The sequence below is a fragment of the Schistocerca serialis genome, chromosome 2, assembly GCF_023864345.2.
Source record: "Schistocerca serialis cubense isolate TAMUIC-IGC-003099 chromosome 2, iqSchSeri2.2, whole genome shotgun sequence".
NCBI lineage: Eukaryota > Metazoa > Arthropoda > Insecta > Orthoptera > Acrididae > Schistocerca > Schistocerca serialis.
The window spans coordinates 726,512,092-726,534,350 of record NC_064639.1 but is presented as its reverse complement, the minus strand read 5'-3'; the positions used below and the strand labels follow the sequence as shown (position 1 = coordinate 726,534,350).

General features: G+C 41.1%; 1 protein-coding gene across 1 annotated transcript in view; it reads left to right on the top strand.

Annotated features, from left to right (window-relative positions):
• Positions 1–22,259, top strand: part of LOC126456370 (esterase E4-like) — a 170,742-nt gene extending 148,483 nt beyond the window's left edge. The window contains exons 9-11 of the mRNA XM_050092124.1: positions 4,916–5,057; positions 21,850–22,076; positions 22,186–22,259. Of these exons, the coding sequence (XP_049948081.1) occupies positions 4,916–5,057; positions 21,850–22,076; positions 22,186–22,259 (443 nt within the window). The remainder of the gene's footprint in view (positions 1–4,915; positions 5,058–21,849; positions 22,077–22,185) is intronic.

Genomic DNA, 22,259 nt, shown 5'->3' with positions numbered 1-22,259 from the left:
GGGATACACTTGCAGATAGACGACGCGCTAAACGGAAGGGGCTGCTCACTAAATTCCGAAATCCGATCTTCGCCGAGGATGTAGAGCATATATTATTGCGACCAACTTTCAAATCGCGCAAAGATAAGGGAAATTAGAGCTCGTACTGACGCTTTCAGAGAGTCGTTTTTCCCTCGAGCGAACCGCGACTGGGACAGAGAGAGGGGGGGCAATATGACTTTGGCGTAAATTGCGCCCTCCGCCACACACCGCTTGGTGGCTGGTGGAGTGTATATGTAGATGTAGATGTAGATGAGGCACAAGTAGTTTTTTGTTTCGATGACACTACTACTGTAACCAAACCAAAGACACATGCAGCAGCAGAGGAAATGATAAATAACGTTCTTAAGAGTATTATTGAGTGGTTTTTTACAAATGCACTCACTCTCAGTTTCAGAAAGACACAACGTATTTAAGTTTGCAGGTCTAAGGGTACTAGGCAACCATAAAAGCAATGCACCGAGAGAAATAATAAGTAGGGTGGAAATTTCAAAAAAATTTTGCGTCCTTACTGACGGGAATTGAAAATGAAAAAAACACATTTTTGAACGCCTAAAACAACTCAATACATCTACATTTGCACTTCCAATCATTGCAAATCGTGAGGAGAGACAAATCATTAAGTAAACGTATTTCGCATATTTTCGTTCAGTAGTGTCATATGAAATAATCTTATCGGATACTCAACATTAAGAAAGAAATTGTCCACCACCCACGGAAGCTGTGTAAGAACGATATGTGGACCTCACCCGCGACCATCTTGTAGACATCTGTTTATGAAGTTAGTCATTTTGATTACTGTTTCACAGTTCCTTCTCTCACGAAGTTTGGGGTTGCAAGCAACCCACGACTCAGAAGGAACAGTTACCTACATCAGTACCCCAATAACCAACCGACTATATGTGCCGGAGGGTACTTCTGGTACCACTAACTGATTCCCCGTCCCAGTTCCATTCGCGAATGGTGCGTTGAAAGAATAATTGTTCGGAAATTTTGGAAATTTGTGGTAAGTTCCCATGGGACCAAACTGGTGAGGTCATCGGTCCCTAGACTTACACACTACTTAATCTAACTTAAACTAACCTACGCTAAGGACAACACACACACCCATGCCCGAGGGAAGACTCCTACCTCCGACGGGGGAAAGAATTAATGTCAGTAAGACTCTGTATTAGCTCTAATTTCTGGAACTTTCTCGTCGTGGTCATTTCAGGAGACGTGTGAGGGGGAAGTAATATGTCATCCGACTCTTTTCGGAAAGTGGTCGCTGGAAACTTCAATAGTGAACCCCTCCGTGATGCACAACACCACTGATGTAGCGCCTACCACTTCTGAGTATATCGGTAGCGCTCTTGCGCCGACAGAACGATCCCGTGACGAACACTCCGCTCTTTGTGGGACTTTGTCTACCTATTCTACTAACCCTACCTGCCAAGGATCCTAGAGGGATGTGCAATATTTAAGAATCGGTCGAACAATTTTTGTAGTCCACTTCTTTCTTTGTGGCATCTGCTTTTCCCTCTGTTCGTTTTACTTGGTCAGTCCACTTAAGATCGCTCTGGATAGTTGCTCCTAGATGTTTTACGATAGATACTGTTTGTCGTCAATGATGTAGTTTCACAGTAGTGTATTTCTTCTCCTAGGTACACGCAATATATTACATTTATTTATTTCAGGGTCAACCGGCCAGCTCCTGCATCATTCATCAATCTTGTGCAGTTCATTTTCCAAATTGCTACTGTCCTGTGGCATTGTAATCTTCTTGTAGACAATCACATTATCTGCGAGCAGTAACGATCCTATCACACTTCCTTGGTGTAGACCTGAAATTACCTTTACATCCTTCAATTTTGTTCCATTAAGAGCGAAGAGTTGAGTTCTATCTCCAAGGAAGTCTTGATCCAGTCGCAAATTATGTAAGTAATTACAGTGTCAGGAGAGTAATTACAATACCAGAAGACAAAATTACATTCATTATTTGACATTAATGATGTCTTTAGCAAGAAAGGGTGTACAATGCCCCTAGCAAAAATTTTGATCAGTTACACAATGACAAAATGTCAGGCAGACAACAAAGTCAAATTTGAAAACATACAGAGACTTTTCATCCTGACAGCTCCAGCTGTTGTGTATCTATGTAATGTATAAAAAGTGATGGAGTGGAAATTAAAATTTTTTATCTATATTACAGGACGATAATTCACGAATCTGGCTGCTCCTACTCTCCAAACAATGTTGGGGGATGGCACAGAATATAGCAGAGAATCCATTACCTGGTCTCGAACGGTAGGCACAGATGCAAAGGGGTTACAATGGGCCTTGGAGCATAATACGTCGATCCTCAATTGTGGTGCTCAGACATGTTTGACCCGAATCTTGATGACGAATATATGCCCTCATGATCGCATGCATTCCATCATCAGACCACTGTCACATACAGATGTCTCACAAAGTCGGATACTGCGCAGTTCAACCAGCCGACTAAATGGAAATCCACACTGAGGTCCATTTCGGACTCTGCCAACAGCTGATAACGCTGTCACATACGAGTACGCGTCATCTTCGTATCCTTTACGGTGATCACTCAGCATCTGACAGTCTTCACGTCCCTTATGTACTCCACCAGTGCTTTGACAACGCTAAACACGAGTTACACTAATGCACTGTGGTAGGCGTTCTAATCATTTATAAGGGGCGATCAAAAAATTTTCCCGCTCGAAGACCTGCAGACCAGAATCGGTATGCCAATCAGGCAAAATCACTGTGAGTATCGTGACAATCATCCCACCGATAGACCAGATTTCAGATACCCTTCTGGTAAAACACCGCGTCCTTCTGCTTGAAGAAGGCCGTAACTGTCTGCTGCAAATCCTCCTCCGACAGGAATCATCGAGCTTTTAAGGCGTTTTTAGGAGACCGAAGGCGTGATAACCGCATGGGGAGGGAGCAGGACTATAGGGCGGGTGTCCGAGTGTTTTTCACTTGTGTTAGATTAACTTCTGCGTTGCAACATTTGCAACATAGGGGGGTGCTTTATGAAGAAGCAACAACACCCCGCAAGGATAGTTTTCGACAGACTTGCTGCCCCATACACATTCTCCATTCTCCCATTGATGTCTAGTGATTGTCCTTCGGCAGCTAGCTCGTGGAATACGTTGGCCCTGTTTGGACGCGTTTGATAATAACTTCGCGGTAGTTCACGTACCTTCATTTATCGCACTCACATCGGAAAGGTACGAACGCCACACTTATCACTTCCCTGCATGTTGGTACTTAACATATCCTCATCGGAGCCGCGTTACGTTGCATATACACTGCAGCAACGCCTTCAAACGGAAACCTTTTGATCATCCTTCACACATACTCCCAGATGGTATGTATGTGCACAAAGTTACACTGAAATCTGACCATGTCTTCTGAGTGCTTCAGTATTTTTGTCAGACAGTGTATATATTATTGTGGAATATCAATACAGTTTTTAATAAGTCCGTGTTCCTTTAAGTAACAACTGAATATTCCACAGATTAGCATTATAGATTATTTACTGTTGGCACATTCAGTGCTATATATATATCAACATTCCGCTACATTTGGTATGTCGGGTAACATTAATGTTTTTGTAACATTGTTTTTTTCGTGAGTGCTTCTTCACAGAACTCTCCAGTGCTTTGTAACAATTCTGTGAAATCATTTCCGAGTATAAGGATGGGTTGAGTGTCTTCTGGCGCAGTGGTTCATCAGCGTTGCCCATGACTGTAGATAGACCCATTGACACAGTATGTTCCATTTTTTGTCGACTTCGAATCGCCCTTTAGGCAGCCCTTGGACAATTTGGGCTTGCCTACTGTTCCGCATTAGGTTCGTGCCCACGTGTTCCACGTGTCTATGTATGGTTCCCCCCCGTTATTTGCGCTGGGAGCACAGGAAAAACTAATCTCTGCAGTCCTCTCCGGAATTTTTGACGATTCTGAGTAAAATTAGCTCCCATTCCTCGCGATGTAAAGGCAGCAGTTCGGCTGTCAAATGGACGCCGGAGTACAAAAATGGAGCAAGTCCACTTTCGCCAGTTTGAGGTAGCCATTGCTTCTTGTAGCAGAGACGGTAATATAATGGGCCACATCTATCGGGTCTTATAGGATGAAGGGAAACATTGGGTACCACGCTGTTCAACTAAATCTAACATCAGGCAATAGGGTCAATAAGAAAGAAGAGAGATACATTTCTCAATATAAAGGTGCGTAGATCAATAGTTAGTGTGCTAGAAACGAAGCAATTACTATGGTATTGTAAATGTTTGAGTATGCTGTCTATATCAGATATATGCTTCAAGAATTCTTGCAATGAAGCTGTATAACGTGAATGTGGTCTTTTTTCCTTAAAATAGAAGCTGCTCTGCAATAATAGAACTTTTTTCTGCCAAAGGAATCGATGATTTTCTAACAAATACAATAAAATGATATGCTCATTTATGCTATATATTATTTTTAATAAATAAATAAATACACAATAGTGCGTTTTTCTCGGAAAGGCGAATGTGGACAAAGATCATTTCTTTTTTCAAGCGTCCAAGTGTTGTCGAATGCTTTTTTCGGCATTCCGCTCTTGCTTCAAACACTGGAAAATGCTAGTGTTCCGCTTTCGGCTCCGTCTCGGGTGTTGGAGCATCCATGCTACTGTCCGAGTGTGCCTATGTGGGTGAAGGTGATTAGGTCTGCTCCGTACTGGCACTACTGCTACCGGGGCCTCAAGCAGGCTGCCTCTGCTCCCCTCGTAGGCCGAGGGCTGCGTCCTCACATGTCTAGTTGGTACTGCGTCACTCTGATGACTGCTTTATTGAAGATCCCCAGCGTGAGATGAGTCCGTGTTATGCCGGCAGTGCCCGGCGTGCCCCACGGAGAGGACCTGGCGGCGCTGTTCCCGCTGCTGCCCGGGGAGCCGCCCGCTGGCCAGAGGGTCCCCGAGGACGACTCGGTGCGCCTCTACTTCGCCACGGCAGTCGCCAACTTCGCCAGGACCGGGTGAGTCGCACCAGATACCCAAGAATACCTCGTCTACATGCGCAAAAATGAGCTACTTCATTGTGTACTCGTCCTTTCCATTACCTTACGACACTTCGCTTTTCTTCTCTTAGTTTCAATACTTCTTGCTAGCCGCGCGGGGTAGCCGAGCGGTCTAAGGCGTCTTGTCACTGTCCGCGCGGCTTCCCCCGTCGGAAGTTCGAGTCCTCCCTCGGGCATGGGTGTGTGTGTCGTCCTTAGCATAAGTTAGTTTAAGTTAGATTAAGTAGGGTGTAAGCTTAGGAGCCAATGACAGAAGTCTGGTCCCATAAGACCTTACCACAAATTTCCAGTTTACTTCTTACTACGCTACTGGCCATTAAAATTGCTACACCAAGAAGAAATGCAGATGATAAACAAATTGCTACACCAAGAAGAAATGCAGATGATAAACGGGTATTCATTGGACAAATATATTATACTAGAACTGACATGTGATTACATTTTCACGCAGTTTGGGTGCATAGATACTGAGAAATCAGTACCCAGAACAACCAACTCTGGCCGTAATAACGGCCTTGATACGCCTGGGCATTGACTCAAACAGAGCTTGGATGGCATGTACAGGTACAGCTGCTACACGATACCACAGTTGGTCAAGAGTAGTGACTGGCGTGTTGTGACAAGCCTGTTGCTCGGCCACCATCGACCAGACGTTTTCAGTTGGTGAGAGATCTGAAGAATGCGCTGGCCAGGGCAGCTGTCGAACATTTTCTGTATCCAGAAAGGCCCGTATAGGATCTGCAACATTCGATCGTGCATTATCCTGCAGAAATATAGGGTTTCGCAGGGATCGAGTGAAGGGTAGAGCCACGGGTCGTAACACACCTGGAATGTAACGTCCACTATTCAAAGTGCCGTCAGTGCGAACAAGAGGTGACCGAGATGTGTAACCAGTGGCACCCCATACCATAACACCGGGTGATATGCCAGTATGGCGATGACGAATACACGCTTCCAATTTGCGTTCACAGCGATGTCGCCAAACACGGATGCGACCACATGATGCTGTAAACAGAACCTGGATTCATCCGAAAAAATGACGTTTTGCCATTCGTGCACCCAGGTTCGTCGTTGAGTACACCATCGCAGGCGCTTCTGTCTGTGATGCAGCGTCGAGGGTAACCGCAGCCATGGTCTCCGAGCTGATAGTCCATGCTGCTGCAAACGTCGTCGAACTGTTCGTGCAGATGGTTGTTGTCTTGTAAACGTCCCCATCTGTTGACTCAGGGATCGAGACGTAGCTGCACGATCCGTTACTGCCATGCGGATGAGATGCCTGTCAACTCGACTGCTAGTGATACGAGGCCGTTGGGATCCAGCACGGCGTTCTGTATTACCCTCCTGAACCCACCGATTCCATATTCTGCTAACAGTCATTGGATCTCGACCAATGCGAGCAGCAATGTCGCGATACAATAATCCGATATCGCGATATGCTACAATCCGACTTGATCAAAGTCGGAAACGTGATTGTACGCATTTCTTCTCCTTACACGAGGCATCATAACAACGTTTCACCAGGCAACGCCGGTCAACTGCTGTTTGTGTTTGAGAAATCGGTTGGAAACTTTCCTCACGTCAACACGTTGTGTGAATGCCCTGAAAAGCTAATCATTTGCATATCACAGCTGTTTCTTCCTGTCGGTTAAATTTCGCGTCTGTAGTGCGTCATCTTCGTAGTGTAGCAATTTAAATGGCCGGTAGTGTATTTCCCCATTTTGCATTCTTCTTCCATCTGTCCATGTTCTTCCTGCTTTTCTTTCTGTTATCATCTCAACATGAACGCAATACAGCGTCTCGTTTACGAGAGTTAATTTTAATTATCACATCGAAGAAGTAAAATGCTATCAGTAATATTCTGTTGTCTACAGTTTCATCTCTGCAGTCATGGTACACATTTTAATATCGAGCACAGTACCTTAGATCGCCGCTAGAGCACCCAAAACAAAATTACGAGTTCCATCTCTACTTTATAAATGCGCTGCATTTTTTTTTTCTCTTGGATTCTCTTGCGGCGTGCTATGATCCTGCGTCGCAGGATTCCAATTTGCACTGCACGTTTCCCCTGCCACTTGCGTATGTATTTTATATTGTTTTGACAAATCACCTTCAGATTAAGATGTTTGGACCCCTCTTTGTGTTCCGTTGACTTTTGGATACCAAAAATCAAATTTCAATGATATCAATGAGGCAGATAGGAATACGGCAACGAATTCATCGTATTTGAACAATTATTCAGAATGTGCAGCTTCGTAAAACTACACAAGAGTGCGCGTTCGTAATGACTTTGTCCACAAGAAACACATTAATTATTTTGTACAATCTTAGAAAACAGACTTTACTATAAAAGGGCTAAGAAAGTTCTTTTGTATTTTGATAAGGCTCTTTAATAAGCATTCTAAATAATTTTAGGATTTCTTTGTTACGATACTAATTTTTAGTGCTGAAGATGTGGACCGCAAACCTATTTTATGCAACTAGATATAGCTTAGTAAATGCTTGGACAACAGTTTGGAAAAATAGTAATCTTGTGTTAACTGTTAAACACTGATCTATTTCTTTTACAGATCTATTTATTACTGTGCCTGAAGTTAGTCAAACGCTGAGTGCAATGTACACAGCCTGGAAAAAATAAGAAGCACCCAGAAGCGGAGGACGAAATGAAATGAAATTCATGTGTTGAAAGCGTATGTGATGTTACTGCAATGATTAGAAAACCGAGTCAAATTTAGGAATAACTTGGCAGTATGATCTCACACTTAACAGTTTAGCGTTGCATACTTCTGGCCTTGAGGCATGCGTTGGTTGCGTAGGGAGAAGTTTTATGAAGCCGTTGTGTTGTCTCCTGAGGCAAGTCGGTCCACAACTGTTGTAACTGATTATTGACATGGACCGATGTTGGCGTCCCAGCTGTCCCCACGCACGAGAATGCAGGATTTCCGTGACGAACCGCTGCCACGTCAGAGGTCTCTGAATCGGCACCAGCCGTGACCTGAAGTCGTCGCACTCAGCACCACGATGCCAGGAGTAGCACCGATGTACCTCTCCAAAACACTGGAAGAAATGGAATTGTCCCCAGGTCGCCACCATACTCACCGACGACACTCATCCGGGGAAGTGCAGAATTTCGAAACATCGATGAACAGTGTTACCGCATTCGTCAACAGCCCATGATTGCTGCTCAAGGAACCACTCCAGACGTAGCCGTTTGTGTTGTGATACTAACAGCACGGGCGATAAATTCCGGGTGTTGTTGCTGACAGTTCCAAATTGAAGATGTGGGATAACACAAAATGTTGCAGGGAATCCGTTACTTGTTCTCCAGCGGTATATGTGAAGGGGTCACGACGTGCTTGGTGTACAATATTGAGGTCCTCATACCTTGATTACGAATATACCTGTCCTCATGTTCCAATGCAGTCCAACACAGAGCCACTAACGCATCCAGATGTCGCACAAATTTGAATCCTGCACAATTCGACCAGCCGGCCGTATGGAGACCCACAGTGAGGCACCTTTCAATTTCTGTCAGCTGCTGGTAGCGTTGTGTCACACGAGACGCGGTTCCTCCGTCTCCTTCACAGTAACCACTCAACACGATACGGTATCCACGACTCTTACGTAGTCTACCAGGCTTAGTGACAACAATAAACACGAACAACACTAACGCACTCTGGTGACCGTTCTACCTGTCACAGAGAATTAAAACTATAATCATTTAGCTAATCGCCAGTGGTGTGTACGTTAACGAAGTTATGTTAACGTATTGCCTCCTCTTCCGCATGCGTTACCTTTTTTTTTACGTCAGGCACTCTGGTATTTCCCACATGTCGTCTTTATTGTACATAATACCAGGTGTACGGACTTGTGAGATCACAAAAATGGTTACAAAATTTAAGGCAAAAAAATTAATCTTCAGTCATGAGTTTGATCTTCTGTTAGAACTGCTGAGAGTATTGAAACGTAGATGACCGTAATTGCAATCGATTTCCCCCCAGAACTACTGCTTCGGTTCTGTCATTTTTTTGTATCCAAATTTCAGATACCTACATTTTTTCTGTTTACTTTTTCTTCAAGTCACTACTTCTTATTGCGTACAACAGAGGAACAGTTCTGAGACGATGATATCCGCATGACGATGCACCCAATCATAAAGCAGTATCTGTGAGGCAATACCTGGTGGATAGTAACATTCCTGAAATGAACTGGCCTGCCCGGAGGCCTGACCTGAACCCAGTGGAACATTTTCGGGATGAGTTACAACGTCAACTGCACTCCAGACCCCAGTGACAAACATCACTACCTTCCCTCGTTCCAGCTCTTGAGGAAGAATGGATTGCCATTCCTCCACAGACACCCATTCCCTCGTTGAAAGTATCCTCAGCAGACTTCAAGCCGTCATAAAGGGGGCGGATGGACCCACTCGACATTAACTGCCTTACAGCTAAGAAGTATCAAATGTTTCCGTATCCCCAAAAGACACCTTAGACTTCTTGTTCTTTGATGATATTTTCGTTTTCGCACTTGTACAAAGTCTGCTGTCATCTGTAGCATCATTCACATTCTCCTCCTGATAAAGATACACACCAGTGCTATAGATTGAGCTGTCATATGCCAGGTAGAAGTCTTCAGACAGATACGTATGTACAGGGCTATTACAAATGATTGAAGCGATTTCATAAATTCACTGTAGCTCCATTCATTGACATATGGTCACGACACACTACAGATACGTAGAAAAACTCATAAAGTTTTGTTCGGCTGAAGCCGCACTTCAGGTTTCTGCTGCCAGAGCGCTCGAGAGCGCAGTGAGACAAAATGGCAACAGGAGCCGAGAAAGCGTATGTCGTGCTTGAAATGCACTCACATCAGTCAGTCATAACAGTGCAACGACACTTCAGGACGAAGTTCAACAAAGATCCACCAACTGCTAACTCCATTCGGCGATGGTATGCGCAGTTTAAAGCTTCTGGATGCCTCTGTAAGAGGAAATCAATGGGTCGGCCTGCAGTGAGCGAAGAAACGGTTGAACGCGCGCGGGCAAGTTTCACGCGTAGTCCGCGGAAGTCGACGAATAAAGCAAGCAGGGAGCTAAACGTACCACAGCCGACGGTTTGGAAAATCTTACGGAAAAGGCTAAAGCAGAAGCCTTACCGTTTACAATTGCTACAAGCCCTGACACCCGATGACAAAGTCAAACGCTTTGAATTTTCGGCGCGGTTGCAACAGCTCATGGAAGAGGATGCGTTCAGTGCGAAACTTGTTTTCAGTGATCAAGCAACATTTTTTCTTAATGGTGAAGTGAACAGACACAATGTGCGAATCTGGGCGGTAGAGAATCCTCACGCATTCGTGCAGCAAATTCGCAATTCACCAAAAGTTAACGTGTTTTGTGCAATCTCACGGTTGAAAGTTTACGGCCCCTTTTTCTTCTGCGAAAAAAACGTTACAGGACACGTGTATCTGGACATGCTGGAAAATTGGCTCATGCCACAACTGGAGACCGACAGCGCCGACTTCATCTTTCAACAGGGTGGTGCCCCACCGCACTTCCATCATGATATTCGGCATTTCTTAAACAGGAGATTGGAAAACCGATGGATCGGTCGTGGTGGAGATCACGATCAGCAATTCATGTCATGGCCTCCACGCTCTCCCAACGTAACCCCATGCGATTTCTTTCTGTGGGGTTATGTGAAAGATTCAGTGTTTAAACCTCCTCTACCACGAAACGTGCCAGAACTGCGAGCTCGCATCAACGATGCTTTCGAACTCATTGATGGGGACATGCTGCGCCGAGTGTGGGAGGAACTTGATTATCGGCTTGATGTCTGCCGAATCACTAAAGGGGCACATATCGAACATTTGTGAATGCCTAAAAAAACTTTTTGAGTTTTTGTATGTGTGTGCAAAGCATTGTGAAAATATCTCAAATAATAAAGTTATTGTAGAGCTGTGAAATCGCTTCAATCATTTGTAATAACCCTGTACTTATATTTCCATATTTCCATGTCGCTTTAGTTTTTCATAACTTAGGCAGTTGTGTCATTTAACGACAAATTTCCTATTGAAGCACGTCCTAAAAAAACTCCTCAATTATTTTCAGAACCGAGGCCGTGGAGCGCATTTAGTAGCTGTCAACTTGAATAATACCTTTTGAGCTAACCATTTGTTCCAAGAACTTTTCTTCAAAGTTTCAAATTCGGATTTTTCGAGATTTTCTGCCACTCCTGCTCGCTGAAATGTTGTAAGCACTTGACCTACTATCTGTGCGTGTTCTTCTCAAGAGTATGATAGGACCAGTATGTTGTCCACATAAAACGTAATTTCTTTACTACTTCATATCCATTAATCGTGCTCAAATATCTGATGGAAAACCGCAACTGATAAATCGAGTCAAAAGTGTTGGTAGCTTCTACCCTCGAAACTAAACGCTATATGCTTTATTGATTCAGGATAGAACGGCACATGACAGTACCCTGGCTTTAGATCAATATAAAACTTGTAACTTCTCCTAATTTTATAGCAGTATTTCTTAGTTCTCTGCTTGGTCCCATAGTGGGATTTATTATTTTATTTAGCGGTCTGGCATCTAGAACTATTGTGATGTCACCATTTTTCTTTTCAACAATGAACAATGGGTAAATTATGGTCTAGAAGCCAGTTTGATTATTTTGTTTTGTAGCATTGCATATAATTTCTTACGAGTAGCCTACTTTTTCATGTGAAAGATTGGAAAGGTCCTTTATGCAGAATGAGATTTTCATTCTGCAGCGGAGTGTGCGCTGATATGAAACTTCCTGGCAGGTTAGAACTATGAGCCGGACCGAAACTCGAACGCTGGAGCTTTGCCTTCCGCGGACAAGTGCTCCACCGACTGAACTACCTAAGCAAGACTCACGACCCGTCCTCACAGCTTAAATTCTGCCATTACATCGTCTCCCACCTTCCAAATTTCACAGAAACTCCTCTGCGAAGAAGGCGCATCTCTCAAAGCTACCCTTTTTTCTTCTACTGTATTTTTTCCCCCGTTCATGTCGATCGTTCCCTGATGCTCTCTCTGAAACTCTCTACAACCTCTAGTTCTTTCCGTTTATCCAGGTCCCATCTCCTTAAATTCCCACCTTTTTGCAGTTTCTTCAGTTTTAATCTACAGTTCATAACCAATAGATTGAGGTCAGAGTCCATATCTTCCCCAGCAAATGACTTACAATTTAAAAACTAAATCTCTGTCTATCTGAAACCTTCCAGTGTCTCCAAGCCTTTTCCACGTATACACCCTTCTTTCATGATTCTTAACACAAGCGTTAGCTGTGATTAAGTTATTCTCTACGTAAAATTCTGCCAGGCGGCTTCCTCTTTTATTCTTCAGTCGTTCTCAGTACCATCACAGCAAGGCAGTTTTGGTTAGTGTTACAGAGATCAGTCAATCATCCAGACTGTTGCCCTGCAACAACTGAAAAGTCTGCTGCCTCTCTTCAGAAACCACACGTTTGTCTGGCCTCTCAACAGATACCCCTCCGTTGTGGTTGCACCTACGGTATTGATGTCTGTATCGCTGAGGCCTCCCCACCAACGGCAAGGACCATGGTTCTTCGGAGGGGGGTTAGCTTATTTATATTCTTTATATTTATATTTAGCTTATTCATATTCTCAGAATTATTACTCACTGGTCCAAGTAGTATGCCTGGTATACTGTCATTTTCTTGAGTTTCTTGTACCGTATTTTGATAATTCATTTTAGAGATACGGGAAGATTCTCCCATGGGTCTACCCATACATTTGGAGATATGTTGTTTCCTGATCATCACTACGTAACATTCGTATGTCCTGCCAATCTGGACCTACATCTTTTGTTACCGTTAAGCCATAACCACACGCCTGTTATAATGATAGTAGTGCAGACACAAATTCTACTGAATATTGTCAAAATTATTCTTTGAAAACAGATCTTATCCTGCTTACAATTTGATGGGAATGTCGTGTCTTAGACACACATTAACGATAACTGATTGACAACGTAACACACTTTAAAATAGAGCATCAGCTACAGACATCGAATAGGTGATTTACATAGTATATGTATAACACATTATCATATGTTAGTGACACACAACGTTGTTGCATTAGAACACAGTAAATAAATGGCTGCGCATACTGTAAGTTGCACGAACGAGAGATATGTGTAATACTGACGGTATATTAGTAACACATAAATTGAAGTTAGTTAATTCGTTACTTAGTTACATGTTCCATAGATCAATCGAACTAGTCTTTTATCGAAATGATGTGGAACGAATCAGTTTACACGATATGTATAAATGGTTAATGTTAATTTTAATGAACTCTTTATCGTTTTACTCTTACTAATGTAACTAAATGATAAATGTTAATTTTAATCAACTCATTATCATTTTATTCTTAGTCATGCAACTAACTTAAGAACAAGTTTCTTTTTCTTTTACTGGTTACAAGCTTCTAAGTAGACTTTGTCAGTGGAATAGAAGGAGTTCCGCTGGGGGAATGATTTTAAATTAGATTTAAAATTTTCTTCGGTACCTGTTCAAATTTTTATGTTATCGGGAAAATGATCAAACCCTTTTATTGCTACATATTGAATTCTTCTCTGAGCCACTGATAGCTTAAACAATAGGTAATAAAGGTCATTTTACCCTCTAGTGTTGTTGGTATGTACATCACTATTCTCCTCAAATTGTGGTGGATTATTTATGACGAATTTCATCAGCGAAAGTATGAAGGGGGAAGGCGCAGTTAAAATGCTAGCTCTTTGAAGCGGTACCTACATGATGCCCATAGGTGAACACCATACATTATTCTTACTGCTCACTTTTTCGGAATCAATACTTTCTACGTGGTGAGTTACCTTCAACATCATTCTGTACGAAATTCGTGAGTGGAAATATGCAAATACGTCGGGAGGTTTCTAAAATTAGAAATAATACGAAGAGCGAAAGTAGCTAAACTTAATTGTTTGAGAAGCTTAGTAATATGCTTCTTCTAGTTCAGGTTTACATCAGAACGTACAACCAAAAATTTGGAACATTCTGCCCTACGTACGTACACCCAGAAATTTAGAGCGTTGTGCCATACTTACTGACTCCTGCTCATGCGCTACATCAGTTGTTGATATGACTCTATTTGTTGTACAGAACTGACCATAGTGTGTTTTGTCAAAATTTACAGAAAGTTCATTTTCCGTGAACCATCTTAATAATTCATTCGAAAATATCATTTTCCATTCTCTTTTGTTGCTTTCTCTCTAATGGGATTTATTACAATACTGGTATCGCCTGCAAAGAGTACCAGTTTTGCTTGCTTACAGTAAACTGGAAGGTCACTTACATTTATAAGGACTAGTGGTGAACCCCAGTAACTAAAATATTCTGTTTTTTCCTACATTGTCTGAATAATGCAGCTCAACATGTTTCAATTGGTTTCCCAGGTATGATTCAAATCAGCTGTGTGTAAGGTCATCACTTTTACACAACTTGGGTTTTTCTAAGATAGTATTATCATCTACACAATCGAAGGCCTCGGAAAGATCACAGAAAATACCAACTGGTGGTTTATTATTATTTAAGGCTTCTAGTGATTGATGAGGGAATGTATGAATAACATTTTAAATCGAGCAACCTCTCTGAAACCGAAACTGTGATATGGTAACAAATTTTTTTCTGCTTAACTGTGCGACTACTCGTGGGTACATTATTTTTTCGAATATTTTGGAAAAAGATGTTGTAAGGAAATTGGACGAAGGTTGTTTAAGACTTGCTGTCTCCTTTCTTATGAAGTTGTTTAATGACTGTATATTTTAAACTGTCTGGGAAAATTCCCTTTACCAGTGATGCTTATAGTGATTGGTGAGACATATAATTTGGATTTTCCAGATATGCAGTAATTATCGTTAAGCCGTACGAAAAATTGTCTGCCCTGAAACGCGCGCAGACATAGATGTGTGCGTGTTAAAAACGTTGTGGCAGTTCTGAAACATGAGATATATATTAATGTCTATTAGTTTTGGTGTACAGCTTGGTAATTTACCTTATCTCCCCAACGACGTACAAAAGTAACGGTATGGCTACGGCGGCTACTCTCTCTTCGAGTTGACTTCCTCTCCGAAGAGGTGAATTTTAAAAATCTAATTCCTCGTCTCATCGGAAGAAGGAAATTAGGACGTAGCTCGGCAGTAGAATGAAAACTTGCGACTTTCACATATTAGAACTTTTACTTAACACAATATTGATACAACTCAATTACGTACGTGTTTCTCGCACCAGCTCAAACGACCGACAGACACCGTGATTGGTGAGGAAAACAAATGAGTTTCATAAAAAGAAATTGATACACTAAAATTCAATTTTCTGATAGCTTAGATATAATCATACTTCCCTACGACATTTTTTTCCGTACGGAGAGGGCGCAATTATTTATTTATATGTGTAGGCCTTTTACAGAACCTACACATCCACTGCATTTATCACAAAATACTTTATTAAGATGCAACAACATTTCAGAATTCTGTTTGAAATTCCATAAACCCGCACGAGCTTTTGTTTTTCAGTATTTATATAATTGAATTAGTTCCAACCTCTAGTTGCTTAAAGTTTTGTGGATTGTCATTTTTAACATATTCTGTTCCTTTTTCAATTCAATTATTTAATCCTATATTTTCTGCTTTTTTGGAAAGTAATTGTTGAAAGTACTTGCAACTTGTGAATTATCAGTCACAACATCATCACTTATTTTAATTGTTATGGAATCTTGTACGCTGATGGCTGTCCTGTCTCCCAATTGACAATGTCCCAAAATGGTTTTAATCTTATTATCTTCATTATTGATTTCTGTCAGGAAATGCGTACTTCTGAACATTTTAATGACTTTCCTTAATATACTACACTTGGTTTTTTGTAGTATGGACGTAAGGTCATACCTGGACTTACTCTGGCCTTTACATATATTTCCCTCTTCCTCTTAGATGACATTTTAATTCCCTTCGTTATCCACGGCTTACTTGTTTTTTTAATGGATCTTTTGGATAATCTTTTAGCAAAGCAACTTTCAAATATTGGCACAAATTTACTGTGGAATAAATTGGATTTAATATTAGCATCTCTTTCTACATTTACCTCATCACATACCATCCCATTTAGCTTACTCTTCGACATATGTCAAGCTGCATGCATTAATTTATACAGTACATTTACTATAGATGTAACTTAAATGACGATCAGCACTACTTTAAAAAATACGTGCATTACCTCGAAAAGCTTATGTACAGTTGGTAAATTCAAGCTTAATAACTTTGCTGATAATGTCCAAGAAGCCAGCGGAATTATAGTTTCCATTCAGTTCAGCACTGCTCTGTATTTTCGGCAAGGTGGGTTGTCACGTAATCGTAGCTGATTGCAGGCTGCAGTTACGCTGAAGTCTTGTTGTTACTCTGCTGCTGTTCCAGGATAATGACGTCAGCTCAGCTCTCCATTTATTGTGTTCAAACACCACATACTCATAATCCACGGAAACTGCCGATCCAAGCAACGGCAGGGAAAACTGGCTCTGAGCACTACGGGACTTAACTTCTGAGGTCATCAGTCCCCTTGAACTTTTAACTACTTAAAAACCTAACTAACCTAAGGAAATCACAAACAGCCATGCCCGAGGCAGGATTCGAACCTGTGACCGTAGCGGTCGCGCGGTTCCAGACTGTAGCGCCTAGAACCGCTCGGCCACCCAGGCCGGCTCCAGCTTACTTTTGCACTTGGTCACTGTCCACATTCTTAATAGGAACATTAGTATGGTTCACAGAATGCTGTAGTCTTGGGTACTTTATCGCTGTGCTACGGAGCTTCTAACAGTTAGAATTTGTTGTTCATTATAAACAAATGTTCCTGAAATTTCACAGCTCATAAAAAAAGTTCATCGACACTTCATTTCTGAAAAGTGCAGATTAAAAAACACATGTCACCATGTTAGCTCCTCTCGTTCTTTATCATTATATTAATACCGTTTTTATTATGATATTTGCGCGTGTTGCCTATACCTGCACACGGTGTATTATGAAATAAAACATGGTGGTGCATTCGTATATTCACTAAAGGACAACCAGAGTATGACACTATTTATATCAGTCGCTCATATTTCGACAGTACATCGGCTGCAATCGTTCACTGTCCACACTACAACAGGTCGTACAGGACGGTGTTAACGACGCAGGTAACAAGGCGAGTTCGAATAATGTACTAAAAATTCTAAAAAAGTTGGGTATAGTCTGAAAATTCTTCAATGAAAATAACCATTTCCACAATTTAATAATTGATAATGGAAAGTTTGCAGCCAGACAGCACTAATTACTGAATGCTGATTATTTTATCACAGTTCAGTTTCGTAATGTTAGTGAAGTTTCTCAGTTATGCACTCACAAATATCTTGAAAATTGTTCAGATTCGCGTGTACATGTACAATGCTAACACAACAGTTTCCATTTGTTTGTGAATATAGAGCACTTATAAAAATGTGTACTTTTGTTCAATTCTTCACTGTATTCCAAACGCAGTGCAACAAAGCATTAGAGGAAACCTTACCACGTTACATGTAACACGATTTACATTACGGTGCGGCGCTGTAGAGCTATACCGTGGACACGGCACACGCCGACTGTTGGCTCGTGTCCATGCTGACAACAATGACCAGTTCCGGTGACAATGCGTAAAAATCAGATTTATTGCGTTACCAAAGGTGGACCAGCATGCTATTAAGCAAGTGGTTGTAAGGTTTTGTCTCACCAGTGTATATCATACTGTCGTTGGTGACACGTCTAGCAGATGCTGTTCGAGAGGTGCGCATTATTTGCTCGCAGTATATTTCATCAGCTCCTTTTTGTCATTCCAATCAATAACATAGACACGCCCCTACGCTTCATACTTACTCATTGCAGCCACCTGCACTATGCTATTAGACACATGACAGGCCGGACACACAAGCCGCCAAAGTAACATCTATTTAAATCGGAAATCATTCATACTGAAGTAACCCTTAGGTGCAAAAGTAGGGCCTTTCAGACCCAGAAACCTTCCATTTCGACTGTCTTAAAAATAGGTTATTGTAGTTCTCGTTATGTGTAATCCTTGGAAATACAATGGACTTTTTCTAGGAAAAATATTATTTAGTGCAGTCAAATGAGTTATGTATCTTTATTAATTTTATAATCTAATGAATGTCACGGGTCTTATAGACGTCTTACCGAAAATCCCTATTTGGAATAGTTTATTTATCTGAAGCCCGAATGGAAAGTTGTATTGGCAAGATTACTGACAACAATAAACAGTCTGGCGCACATACTCCCATCGTTGAAAAGTCAGAAATACTGCGAAAGCTAAATCTGGGTACTCTTTTGGAAGGGAAGTGTATTTTTTTACGCTCAGGTGTGCATTAGTTAATTTTGAAAGACAGAATAATTATTCAGGGTACTTTACTTACAGCATGGTTTCCTTATTATCTGCGGGAACCGAAAGAACATCATCTGAAGTCAACACGAGTGATCATAATTTTGATTCAACAATTCCTGAAAGTCTTGAAGATGAAGTTCGTTTTGATCGGGAAGATGAAATTGATTCGTACACTGAGGGTCCCCAGGGTAACTAATCCGCGTTTTCTAGCTTTCCGAGATAAGACTAACTACAGAAGTGCTGATTTCTTTATTGGTCATGATAGGACTCAGTGGTGTAAAACACCGCCACCGTGCAGCGTAATTTGAGTAAACAATATCGTGAAGATTCCACTTTACTTCGAAACAGGTAGCGCATCTTTCACTCTAAGAACATATGCGACTATATTACCTTGCAAACAATATTGTAGGAGATTGCGCATGTAATTATTTTGAAGCAAGGCGCATTGCTAGTATCAAGGGAAAAGACTAGTAGAATATTACATCTGAGGAAATATGTACTTTTTCTGATCCTGATCAGATAAAACAAACAAGTATTGCTTCTTCTACAATAACGACACTAACACAGGCACTAACAGGAAACTCAACAGAGACTAAAATGGATAACTTGCTTCATAGATGTTCCATTATTATTGCAGGAATTCATTACAGCAATGAGGACTTTGAGACACAATAACAAGAAAATACCATCAGAAATGAAGGCTTCCAAGTTCAGAAATGTTTTATCGTCTTCATATGGTTCAGAAGACAATTTGACAACCGTAGGTTATGCGCCTAACAAGAACAAAAGTATCGTACTGCTCAGTGATTGGGCCACAGTGACAGAGTTGGTAAGCATATGGTGAACGACGTAAAAAGAATCCAGACATAGTTACATTCAACAATTTTTTTTATTTTTACAGAAACATCTCAATTATCAGGAAGGCAGACTGATAAAAGCAGAATTTTGCTCAAAGAATTAGTGCAAGAAATGAACATCTTCATTTTGAGAAGAGAATCGACAAACCATGCCTCACAGTCCAAGGTTGTGGAAACAGAAAGAATACCAAAACGAAGATGTCTCGTCCACACTTGTCTAAGAAACACTTGAACGCATATGACGGCGCAGTGCGCGTGCACACACACACACACACACGCACACACACACACACACACACACACACTGGTAATCCCATTTTCATGTGGTAAACGGAATAACGGAATGTCTCGTACTTTCAGAGCACGACGATGCAAGTATTGTCAATCCATGACCTATTCCTCATCAGAAAACTTAGGACAAATGATTTAAAATTTTAGAAAGGATGATCAGGAGCTGACAATTGCGAGAGCTGGAAACAACCCGGCTAAAAACATAAAATATAATCTTAGATTTGACAGAAAACGGATAGGAGAATATGCTATATACGCATACGCGATTTTTTTAATAATTTTGTGACACAGTCACTTGAATGTTTCACAATGGTTTCGACCAGCCAGTGGTCAATTTCAGACTGTCAGTAGATGAAAAGAAGAAATAAAGGATTATTACACAGTCTACAAAATCTATGAAGTAAATATCTGTGCAATATTAAAAAAGAAGGAATAGCTACATCAGGAGATTTTATAGTTCCATTCATCAGAGTAACGTGAAATGTTGTAAGCCATTTTTGACAAAAATTAAAAACACTTTTTAAGCTCCAGTATTCATAACAATGGAGGCGAAGGATGGTGGACTGTGGGGAGTGATTCATAGGAACATGTTGATAAGGATACTTTGCACAATTAAATTCTTGAATATTTAATATATTAAGTTGCATGTATTTTCGTTAGTAGAAATGAGTAAAACATGCACCCTGACGTCTACGAGGTGGCGCTTCATTTGTCATAATGTGCAACTGATAGGTCACCATTTCCTTGTAGGATGCCGGGCTGGAGAGGAGGGTAAAAAGCGTGTCCGTTGGACACCAGCCACAAGTGGGATGTCAGTAAGGAACCGCGAACGTCAGAATAGCCGCTCCTTATAGATGCTGCAATAAGTATCGGTGGAGAACTTGTTCTTTTTGTTCAGCAGTTTGCTCGTTCTTGAAACATAAATTTCTGTTTCATCTAAAAATGTCTAAGCGTTTACCTTTTTCCTACATATACCGTCTTTAACTGTTCTTGAATATAGAAAAAATATTAGGATTGTCCTTTGCAAAGTGAGCGCCTAAAGCAGTTTCATTACTTGTTAGGAGTGTTCTTTAAATCGTGTATTGAATGTTCTACCTGTCTGGGCTATGTATTTCATATCAGTCATGTCTCAAACCCTATAAACCCCTGGGCTTTCATACTGGATCTCTTTATTCAGTAATTTATATCGTATTTCACTCGTAATATTATTTGTGGCGCTGGACGCTGTTTATGTTTTGTTCTTTCGAAATATGTGTTGGTTTTTCTCAGACGGCTTACCTATATATTTCATAGTCCCTAAGCTTCTTGTTTTTATCCCGAGTTCGTGACGTGATCTTTCTCGTAATTATGTCGACCATTTTCGGATCATATTCGTTATTGTTGATAACCTGTCGGAGAACTCTAAGTTCCTCCGTTATGTCCGACTGATCTAAGAGAAGACGAAGAATCTCTGCTCTTAATACTACATTTTCTGATACAAGCTGTTGACAATTATCTGAGAGTACGATTGCTTCAAGCAGAACATGTTCTCAATACACACACTACATGATATCCATTGGCCGAGTTGCCAGAATTACTGTCGCCATGTAATTTCCTTACAATGAATTAATACCACTACAAAAAAAAAAAGAGAGAGATCGATTGAAGAATTTCACTACTCTTAAGCACATTATTTTCAAGATAGCACCTAATCTTTATTAACAGCCCGAACTTGGCTTTGGAGAGTAAGGGAAGGCAGTAAAACAAATATTATCTGCCCTGCTGCCCTGGGCAGCAACAGAACATTTACTTCAGAAGGCGTGATATCCATTGGCTGTCTCCTCGTCTGAAGCTCCTAATGACAATTAATGCGCGTTTAGAATTTAACCCAGATGAGACAACGTAATTCAGTGTCTGACAGATTCTCGACAGATGTTCTCCCCTTATACGTCCAGTCTAGAAGCTTTATATTATTTCTGTCTTTAGGAACGAATCGACTACATTCAGGTCAAATAATATTGCACCAAACCTAGGTTAATTTCGAAATAGTAAATGGCAGAGAAATTACATATTCTGGAATTGCTCCTCTGTATTGTGAGTTACTTTTCTATTCTGTTATGAGGAACATTATTAATTTTCATTTGGCTTATATTACAGAAACCCTGCACCAAAGACTAATGAGTTGATGAAGGAAGAGTGGCTCCCCTTCAAGCTGGAGGATCAAGCGTTTATGAATATATCTTCTGTGCCCAAGATGCAGCGGAACATCATGGCAGGTCGCATCCAATTTTGGAGAGAACTGTTAGCTGATCTGGAGATGAAAAGAAACAAAGAGATCTCGCAAAAGCAACCAAATCATGCTGCAGCGGCGTTGCCAATGCAATGTTTGTTGACGGTATTTGTTTGTTCACTAATGTTAGCTGCCTTTTTTCAGTAAAACAAAAACTCCCAATTTCTAATCTGAGAACAACATACATGTGAATGTATTAACAGCAAGTTGCTCCTTTGGAGGAATAATAAAGGATATTTCCAATTCGCAGCGTAATCAGTTTCCTAATGTGAAGTAA